Source organism: Prunus dulcis, chromosome 8 (genome assembly GCF_902201215.1).
Source record: "Prunus dulcis chromosome 8, ALMONDv2, whole genome shotgun sequence".
Taxonomy (NCBI): domain Eukaryota; kingdom Viridiplantae; phylum Streptophyta; class Magnoliopsida; order Rosales; family Rosaceae; genus Prunus; species Prunus dulcis.
The window spans coordinates 8,948,441-8,958,980 of record NC_047657.1 but is presented as its reverse complement, the minus strand read 5'-3'; the positions used below and the strand labels follow the sequence as shown (position 1 = coordinate 8,958,980).

At 37.9% G+C, this 10,540-nt stretch overlaps 2 protein-coding genes across 2 annotated transcripts; one reads left to right on the top strand and one right to left on the bottom strand.

Moving 5' to 3' along the window:
• The first annotated feature begins 594 nt into the window (after positions 1-594).
• On the top strand, positions 595-1,343 carry LOC117637021 (indole-3-acetic acid-induced protein ARG7-like). The gene has a single exon (XM_034371759.1). It carries the CDS (start codon positions 705-707, stop codon positions 984-986), a length of 282 nt encoding a protein of 93 aa, XP_034227650.1. The 5' UTR covers positions 595-704; the 3' UTR covers positions 987-1,343.
• Positions 1,344-1,765: 422 nt separating this feature from the next.
• LOC117638416 (putative disease resistance protein At1g50180) lies at positions 1,766-9,190 on the bottom strand. Its single transcript, XM_034373548.1, has 3 exons — positions 9,113-9,190; positions 8,078-9,062; positions 1,766-3,500 (listed from the first exon to the last, which is right to left on the bottom strand). The coding sequence occupies exons 1-3, from the start codon at positions 9,188-9,190 to the stop codon at positions 2,140-2,142; spliced, it is 2,424 nt and encodes an 807-aa protein (XP_034229439.1). The 3' UTR covers positions 1,766-2,139.
• Positions 9,191-10,540: the final 1,350 nt, after the last annotated feature.

The following is a 10,540-nucleotide window of genomic DNA, read 5'->3' as shown; positions in this document are numbered from 1 at the left end:
TGAGGATTTGAATTGTTTATGGGATCATCAGTATGTATTTGTGTGTGTATAATATATAGATGAAAGGGTGTGTAGAGGAAAATATCTGAAATGTGGACAGAGTTTAATGGAGACAATTGGGTGGGGATTGGAAAGAGGCATAAGCATTTGAGGGATCCCATGGTCTGTTTTCCATCTCAATCTCAAGAACTTGGTTGTTATTAAGTCTGTATGTTTGTTGGAGAACATGATGCCCGACAATACAGGCTTCAGACATATCTGTCCATAGATTAGCAATGTTTAGACCACATCACTCTTGTAATTATATATTACTTACATATGTATGCATTACCTGCTAAGTGTCCAATAATCAATCCTTTAGACCAAATTACTGGATGAAATGAGACGTTGGGAACGGTGTTTGTACATAGGGATACAGTTTGGTCATTTGCATGTGGAGATGATTTATGTGAGTAGGAAGACAACCCATGTTATGTTTTGATATCTCACAAGCTAGTATCCTTCAATGAAGCCCATCTCTGCTCCTCGAGACCGCTCATTTCATGTAGCAGGCCATAATCTTTCATCTATATATACACAAGAGATCAGGTTCACAACCAGCAACTCAAGTCTCTCTCCTTGCCAACCATCAAAGTCTTCTCTGTTTCCCAAGTCCTCTGAATTCTTTTTCTTGTTCTAATTTTCCACTTGAGAATATAAAAACCATGGGATTCCGGTTGCCAGGAATTGTTGACACCAAGAAGGGTCTAAACAAGGCTGCTACTTCAAAGACCTTAGACATCCCAAAAGGCTATTTTGCAGTGTATGTTGGGGAGGGCCAGAAGAAGCGATTTGTGGTTCCAATATCATACTTGAATGAGCCTTTGTTCTTGGATTTGCTGAGTCAAGCAGAAGAAGAATTTGGATACGATCATCCAATGGGCGGTATCACAATCCCCTGCAGTGATGAAACCTTCATTCATCTCACTTCCAGCTTTAGTGTGTGAATGAAGGCAAATGAAGTGAATTGGTTCATATACAAATCAGCCTCAGTTCGATCAGAAAAACTCGCTGTGTCCAGATGAAGTAGAGGCTGTGATTGATCATATGCACATTTTTCTGTTGCTTATGAATCTGGGAAGCCTTCTTTCATAGTCAAACTGCTTGTGAGTTGAGCACGAAGATACAAAATTTGTGAAGCAGTCGAATGACGATAGCATGAACTCTTGAAGACTATTTAGCCCAAAATCATAACTCCAATTTTGAACTCGATGACAAGAAGATTTGTCTTTTAAGCCATGTATAATTCTAAATGTTTTGTTCTCCCGGAAACATGAGAAAATATAATATATTTTGATTCCTCATACTTTGTTGTCTCATTTTTCAGTAAGTTATTATGTAATTGTAGCTTGCTCCCAATAATTTATTAGATGCAGATACAGCAAAATATTCTGAAATTGTTGTACCCAGTGGTTGGACAATAGGGTAAAATATTGGGAATGTTGTAGACAAGATTGCTTGGAAATTCCAAATATTGGAACTTTTATACTAAATGTTTGGACACTGGTAGTTCACACTTAACAGGCAAAGATAGAATCCAATGGTAGCTGCAATAACAATCCCAATAGTTTTTCAGTCCCTGGTAGCCACATTCTTTCCCAATAAAATATCCTATACTGATATTGCTTGCCTAAATTTGGTTAGCATATATGACTTTATCAGGTGTTTCAATCATAAATGACACGTAAAAAAAAAAAAAAGAACATGAAGCATTGACGCATAAAAAACAGAACATGAAACATTGACAAAGAAATAAACGATGACCATCCAACATTAAACAAACCAACAGAGAAAAATAACATAAAAACAAACAGCAGAAAAACCACAGCAGGTACCACAGACAAATCCTAGACCCCATAACCTCTTATATATGGAGACCAAATAAAAGTAGCTCGAGCAAATTTTACTGATCGACAAATGGAGATGAGTAGACAATTGTCAAGCTAAGGCAGGCAGCTTCCCCGGAGTGGGCATGATCAGTCTTCCTCAATTTGTAGGTACAAAAGTGTCGAAAAGGTGATGTTCAAAAGAAAATCTAGTAATACTTCTGGAAGCTGCGTGCTAAGATGTAGTCTATTGGAGGGTATTCTAGTGCTTTTTCTAGATTTGCGTTCCATTTCGTTTCAGCTTCTTGAGGCGAGGACAGCATGATCTGATTTTTACCGCATCCATATTTGTAGCATTCATCCGAATATCTACTGACAACGATCTTAGATAGTTAAATGTGAATGGTGGTTGGAAGATTGCCATGAACTCATCGAGCTTGCTGTCATCAGGTATTTGTATTGCTAATTTTCTGAGATTGGGCAATGTGGTCAGATCCTTCACATCTGCTATCTTTGCTGGAAAGTTTTTTAAGGTCTGCAGGTCATTGAGATTAGCAAACCGTAACTTCTTGGTACGCTTACCATATTCCATTGGAAGATACAAATGCCTCAATCTTTTCATCTTCCAAATCACATCTGGAATTAGTTCTGCCGAATTGTTTGGATCTATGTATAGGGCCAACAAGAATCTCCAGTTGCCTATAGATGATGAAAGCACACCTGTCCAAGCAGAATTTACAGTCAAAAGCCTTAAATGGATCAAATTCCCTATTCCTTTTGGTATTGCGAATCCTCGAATCTCTTCAAGATCTAGGACTCTAAGAAACTTGAACCTGCTGACTATGGATTCAATAAGCTCCTGACCTATTGCACTCTGTATGTTGCTGAATCCCAATGCAGACCTAACTGGAGGACATTCTTCAGTTCCCAAAGAGATAAACCCGCTACAATTTTTGAAATAAATAGAAATTCTGCGGATCCTACCTATTGAATTTGGTCTGTTAATCATTGGCGAAGAGAACAACTCCATTTTCCTGTTACTGTCACGAAGTTCTATGATTTGGAAGAAATCATTCTGCCCAGCCTTTGTCAAACATAGTTCTCGTATAAGATCATGCATGCGGCAACTTTTAATCCTTCCAGTTGAACTTCTTTTCTCCACTTGAACCAAATACCTTTCTGCCAACAATGTCAAGTACCGATATGCAACATCCTCTAATGTTTCCTCGTTCTCTCTTTCATTTGATGATTCAGATGGTATCAGGGCTTCTGCAACCCACAGATTGATTAGTCTCCGTGTAGGCATTTCAAAATCCTCTGGGAATTCGCCTAAATGAAGGAAGCATGGTTTCAACTGATATGGCAAATCATCATAACTTAGTGCTAACGCCTCCATAACTCCCAACTCAGTACTTCTTTGGTCGCCGTTCATTGTTTTCAAGTGTGATTTGATAGTTTTATGTACTGTCTCCCATTCATCAATGAAACGTTTTGTTGCCAAAACACCTCCAAGCACAATAATGGCCAGCGGCAGACCACGACAGTGTGTTACCATTTCTTTCCCAAGTTTTTCCATGCGTTCCACTGTTATGAAAGGATTTTCAGAATTTTTTGCCCTTGTAGCTGGTGGGTGATCTACAATACAACAAAGATAAACTATAAGCACAAATATACTTACTAGGGATAATAATAGCACTCCTTGTCGTTATGAGTTGTATATTTGATTAGAAGATTTATTATTTAATTTGTATAGTTGACCTATTAGGGACTAAGGGGCTGTTTGATACACAGGCTTGTCTCTGACTAAATTTAGTCTTATGTTTGTCTAATTCTAGTCTAAATGAGATTACTAATACTGGGCCCACCAAAAACACCTCTTAGGTGGTAGAACAACTTGTATGAAATGGGGATAGCACTATTTTGCTATCCCCAACCAATCATACATTGCCACGTGGAAATATTATCACGCGTGGTATGTCGTGATTGATCGAGGATAACAAAATAGTGTTATCCTCATTATCCCCATTGTACACAAGTATTTCTCGTTAGAATAGCAAAATAGTGCTATCTATCTACCAATGTGAAAGGGAAGGATTATCTAGTCTCATGCTCACCAATGTATAAGATGCATATATATTTTTATTATAATAATAATAACATATTATTATTATAATATACCTATATATATTATACAGTCCTGATCTCTTGGACCCCTGTAGTCCAATAGATTTATGGTCACTCACCGTTGGATGTAAATTCAACGATTGACTTGAATCGGGTAATAATCATTTATGTCATATTGCATTTATATATATCATTTTGAACCATTGGATTAATATCCAACGGTGGGTGACCACAATCTCTTGGACTCCTGTGATCCAAGAGATCGGGACTGATATATTATATACATATATACTAATATACATAAATATAAACACACATATATATATTATATGATGTATTTGCATGTTAAATGTATATGTTTCAAGTATAGAACAATTTAATGTCAAATGTAATGATTTGCATGGCTCTTACAAATAGTGCTAGTTTGTTTCTCAAAGAATGTGTTGGTATTTTTAAATCTTCCAAAGTAACCTTGTTGTTGTCTATTCTCCCAATGTTCAGTATCATCAAACTCTGAAGTTGTATCCAATTCCACTTGATTTGGATGGTGCTGCTATGCACTATGTGTTATGCGAAAAACACTTCAAGACCTCGTTGTTGATGGACTACGTAACTACCACACACAAGCCACACAAAGATAAAGCGCATGCACGAATCGAAAAGTAAACAAGCACACAAAGAATACAAGAATTTATAAAGGTTTGTATTAGATTTGGTGGGAATTCTCTTTCATTCATATATTGATGTATAACAATAGGAAGGTTATATATACAGAGCCTAGGAAACTATTCTAGGAATGTAATTATGAGCCTATAATCTTGCATAATCAAATGGTTGACTTAGACTAATTAGGAATGTACAGCTCGCTGACACTCGCCCTCAAGTTGGAGCATGTATGTCGTCAATGCCCAACTGGATTATGTGCAATGTCTATTGCGGCTTTGTTGTGACAATTCAGTTGCATGGCATGTTTGGGTTTGAACCCCAATTCCCCCAAAAAAAATTCCTTATCCAAAATAGCTCACATACTCTTTATGCCGTACCTCGATATTCTTCTTCAGCATTTGACCTTGACACTACTTTCTATTTTTTACTTCGCTAAGATACTAGACCCTCAACATCTAGATGACCATGTCGTGAGAACATCAATCCTTTTCCAGGAGTTGATTTCAAATATCTCAGACTTCATTTTACTGCATCCATGTAGGCTTCACTTGGTGCATGCATGAACTGACTCACCACACTTACGGCATATGTTATATCAAGTCTAGTGTGTCCTAGATAGATTAACTTACCATGTCATCAACATATACAATAAGGGTAGTGACACTACCATTCTTATATTTCAAGAAAAGAGTATGATATGAGTTACTTTGCATGTATCTGAAATCCTTCATTGATTTGCTAAACTTTCCAAACCATGGTCTAGGTGATTGCTTTAATCCATAAAGAGACTTTCTCAATTTACACACCATGTTGCCCGTATTGGTCCCCATCTTGCATCCTAGAGGGGAATTCATATAGACTTCTTCTTTTAGGTCGCCATGCAGGAAGACGTTTTTGACATCAAACTAGTGTAATGGCCAATCTAGGTTTCCTGCCAAAGAAAGAAGTACTCGAATTGTGTTGATGTTGGCTACAGGGGCAAAGGTCTCCCTATAGTCAATCCCATAAGTCTGAGTGTAATCTTCCGCCACCAATCTTTCTTTGTATTGTTCAATGGCACCATCTGCCTTGAACTTTATTGTATATATCCATCTACAACTCATTGTTCTCTTCCTTTTATGAAGGATAGTCATCTCTCAAGTGGAATTCTTCGAGGGCCTCCATTTCATCATTTATCGCTTAAGTCCACTTGGGATCTTTCAGAACTTCTTGCACATTACTTGGAATAGATACAGTGGATAACTGACATACAAATGATACACATGATGGAAACAGACTCTTTAAGGACACACGATTAGCAATAGGGTATTTAGCTTTTGTTTTAGGGTCAGGGTCATACTATTGTCTAGGAATCCCTTTAGTTGTACGAAGCGGTAACTGATAACCTGTGTTTCATGTATAACTTGACTCAGGTAAAGTACTTGAGTTGAAATTTGAATGTTCAGTTACCTGTGGGGAATCTTCAGGATCTGATTGGATAAGTAGTGATGGTACTATAATAGGAGTTGTAGGGGAAAATTATCTAAACCTTTATCTGGAGTTTCCAACGACTCTTGATCTTGTTGCACCACTGTAGCTAGTTGCTTGGACACTAACTGCTTTAAAATATTTTGTTGAATTATTGCTTTTTGTGCTGGTGCTGCATATCTAGATGGAATATTGCAAAAAGGTGATTTGGGATGGAATATGGGTTGGTGCCCGCTTTTTGAGATGTAAGGTCAATGATCTGAATGTTTGGATCACGGTTGCTGCTATAAAGAATAGTGTTGGGTTTGTATGACGACTGTTGCAATGGAAGCGATTGCTAGGGTTAGGGCAAGAGATAGTCAAGATTGACTGCTCTGATACCATATCAGATTTGGTGAGAATTCTCTTTCATTCATATATTGATGTATAACAATAGGAAGATTATATATACAAAGCCTAGGAAACTATTCTAGGAATGTAATTATGAGCCTATCATCTTGCTGAATCAAATAGTTGACTTAGACTAATTAGAAATGTACAGCTCGCTGACAGTTCAGCATTGTGCCTACGTCCTCTTGGTGATCATTGAGAAATTCACTCGTAAGAAAAAACCCCTTTGGTTACAATGAACAAACCCATTTGCTCTCTCTCAAACTCTATCTCTCTTTTCTCTCAGCCTTGGCTCAAACCCAATTTGATGCCTTAGTTTTCTCACTTTATAAAAACCTAGTTCTAAAATGCCTATTTATAGTTCATAGGATTTAAGTACAAACCTAATAGGAACATATAAGTCTTAACCAAGCCCAAATAGGCTAGCAAAATACCCCAAAACCCGGGTAAATAACCAAAACATGCCAGGAGACAAAAGACATGGTGAACGTCGCTTTTGAGCCTTGCAACTGGTTGCTTTGCACAGTAACTCGCGACTTGCTCTCGGGTTTGGACGACCGGTGATTTCTGGAACTGGCGATGGGTCACTTCTTGCTCCTCCTTCCTATTCCGCACCGTTTTAAGCCGAGCCAACTTCAACATACTATGATCTACTTAGTTTATCTCATGATGGGAGCAACTTATGGTTTGACACCATAGTGGTTATGTGTTGAAATTGGAAAGGTTTTGGACACAGCTGATAAATCCCATGAAGGTACACACAGTTGACAAGGCTAGTGTTGTTTCATCTTTGCTCTACAGTGCGCAATTGTCAACTTCCATTTTTGTGCGATGCATTTGAATTTGAATGATTGTCATGCAAAAGTAGTGATCTTGACTAGAGAGTTTTCCAAAAGGCTTTTGTGTGGATGAGCTGGGCTAGATTAGTGTCATGGTTGATTTGGTTTAGAGATGATGGATCTTACATAAAATCTGTCACTGTTCATTGAAAGTAGTATAAAAATATGACCTCATTCACAATTTTCCTTTTATCCCACACACAAGTGGAATGAGGAGCTTATTCCTTGATGACGTTGCTTTTTCTTTCTTTGTTTTGTTATTTTATTGTTGTGCCGAGGTAATAAATATTGTTCAATTTTATAATTTTAAATTTGTTATTATTTCTTGAAAATTTAGTTTCTGTTTAATTTATTAATCTACTACACTTTGGATGAACTTTAACTTGTTTGACCTTTCTTTTTTGACAGTTCAGACACAGTGGACTACTGGATTTTGGATGCTTGGTTTTGAACAGGACTAAAAGACCTGGTTTTGTTGGTTGCCATAGGACTTATACATTATTGTTATTAGAGGACACCTAAGAGGGGACTAAAAGACTTGGTTTTTTACTATTGTCCTATACTTCCTAAACCCCTTCACACTCAATCCAACAGTGGAATCAAGGCACTCAAATTCCAATAGTTGAAATGCTACAGATTAATTTGTGAAATGCAAAAAAATCTAACACATTTTATATGCACATGAGATGAATACAATCTATTACTAGGATGAGATGTTGGTCTTACCTCCATATGCTTGCACTCTTTGAAAAATTGCTACCTTATGGAACAGTTCCCAGCTATCTTCATCATTTAGACAGGATGGTTCATAGAGGAAACCTCTCGGATCTGCTCGATATGCTACGCTTTTGTTGCGGGATGTAATTAGCACTTTGGTTTCTGTGTCCTCGTCTTGAGTTGGAAACCCAGCGCTTAGCAATGACCACGCCTTCGCATCCCAGATGTCATCAAGAACCACCAAGCTTCTCATCTTTTGAAGTAGCACAAAAAGTTCTTTAGCTACCTCATCATCTTTCATCTTTGCGATCTTCTCTCTCTCCCTTTCGTCAGGGGACGAAAGTTTAAACAGAATTTGCTCCCAAATGTCTCTTGTTTGATATTGTTGAGATACGCACACCCAAATGAAGTGAGAAAAATGATCCCTAACTTCATCATGATGGTAAACCTTCCTAGCCAGAGTGGTCTTGCCCAACCCTCCCATTCCACATATCGAAACCACTCGACTGCCGGAGTTTCCTGGTTTCACAAGCTCAGTCGCTAATGTCTTGGCAGCTTCCACCAAACCAACAACATTATGGTTGATGGAGTGAGAGAAACTGCGGCGTAATAAGTTGGTCACAACCCTGTCAGAATAGCTCGGCCCCTCTTCTTCCTTCAATCTCCTTATGCCATATATTTCTAGGTTCACCCTCAGTTGAGAGATGCGGCCCTTGATCTCCTCAATCTTTGAGCCAACGTTGTGCAGCATTTTTACTTTTCTGCCGTATTTAAAAAATCTGTAAGACATACAGATCTTGTTCCTCCTACGGTTGCGTTCGGATTCTATTTTGTGGGCAAATTTGTCGATGACATCTTCCGCGTCATAAGCAGCATCTCTGATTTGTGCAACGAACTCTCGTACAGCTGCATTCTTTTTCTTAGCATAATCTGCATCTCTTACTCTCGTACAGCTGCTTCTTTTTCTTGTCTTGAATCTGCATCTCTTAGGAAGCTGCGCATAATCTGTAGCTCTTGCTGCAACAGCCTAACTTGGTTGGGGACCTGGATCAAGAAGTTGGCTTCTTCTGTTAGCAAATCACCGAGCCTTTGCAAAAGAAAAGAGACGACGTTCTCAGCCATTTCACTATTCGCTCAAAGCAATACCACTCGATGCTTTGTTCTCTCTTTAGCTCAACTACTTACTAAAAATGTTGGAATTTGAGTGTTAGTTTAAGTGTGAAGGGGTTGATGGATAATTGGCGTTGCTGTTGGTGTTTGGAACAAAGATTATATCTTTTTTTAGCAGAGAACAAAGGTATTTATGATTATGAGCAATGTTATTCACAATCGCTCAAAAGCGATTCTCACCTAGACACGTATACATGCGTTCTCTATGTATTTCTCCTTCTTTTTTTTCCGGAAAAAAGGAAATAAAGAGGAAGAAGAAGAAGAAAGAGAAAGAAAGAGATGGAGACAAACAGAGATAAGAAGAAGAAAGAGAGATGGTGGAGACTGAGAATAAAAGAGAGAGAAGAAAGAGGAAAAAGAAAGGAGAATACATTGGCAACGCGTGTACACGTGTCTAGCAAGTATAGTGAGAATCGCTTTTGAGGGATTGTGAATAGCATTGCTCTTATAGGAAGCATAGGAAGCTGTTGCTTGTGGTTTGTGGTTTCTTTGATTATAATTATACCCTAGTGTTGTAAAATCATGTGGAACCCAAAAGAAAGATGAAGACGCCAGGATTCCTCCTGGGCCCATAGCACTCAAGTTCAAAATTTCAAAAAGTTTCTTTCCTCTAATGTAACTAAAAAAAAAAAATGAAAGCTTTCGATGCATGCATGATTTGCGGGTGTGCAATTTCCTGGGGCAGATGGAGGTATAAAGCAACATTTACGTACACCTCCAACGGGATGGATGCATGTAAATGTGAGGGCATAAATTTGCATACCTTTATATAAAATAGTTTTTGTGTTAATTTTTGTGTTGTGTTAACTTTTTTTTTTTTTTTTGGTGTTTTTATTTTTTAGTGTGATGTTAATTTTTTTTTTCCAAACAAATTGATATTAATTTTTTAACATCTGGAGAAGATATGATTTCATCTAATATAAATCGTTGGTTTTGTTCAAAAATAAAGCTCGTCATCTGATCCCATCATGAATAATATGAACCATCAGATTTTATAGCCGTTAAAGTTCAAATTCAAAATCAATAAAATCTGGGTCATCAAGTTTAAAGGGAGCCATGGCAGCTGTGTAGTGCGCTGACATGTGGACCCCGCTCTGCTGACTTTATCTGGCGAGTAATGCTACAGGCGAAAAAGAAGTGGCGAGTCATTTTACTTTTCTCCCATTTTTCCACCCCCACCATGTGTTCTCTCACATCATTTTCAGCAAGTGTAAGAGCTACGAAGGTTTCCTCTATAAATTATGGAAAATAAAGCTGGAAACGTGACTAGGCATTAGAGCAAGTCCAGCAGTGCTGGTGGAT

Excerpts from the sequence above, each read along its gene's own strand:
- LOC117638416 (XM_034373548.1), bottom strand. The coding sequence starts at position 9,190 with ATGGCTGAGAACGTCGTCTCTTTTCTTTTGCAAAGGCTCGGTGATTTG. Across the intron at positions 9,063-9,112 it reads AAGCCAACTTCTTGATCCAG|CTTCCTAAGAGATGCAGATT; the intron begins GTCCCCAACCAA and ends GATTATGCGCAG. Across the intron at positions 3,501-8,077 it reads AAGAGTGCAAGCATATGGAG|ATCACCCACCAGCTACAAGG; the intron begins GTAAGACCAACA and ends GTTGTATTGTAG.
- LOC117637021 (XM_034371759.1), top strand. The coding sequence starts at position 705 with ATGGGATTCCGGTTGCCAGGAATTGTTGACACCAAGAAGGGTCTAAAC.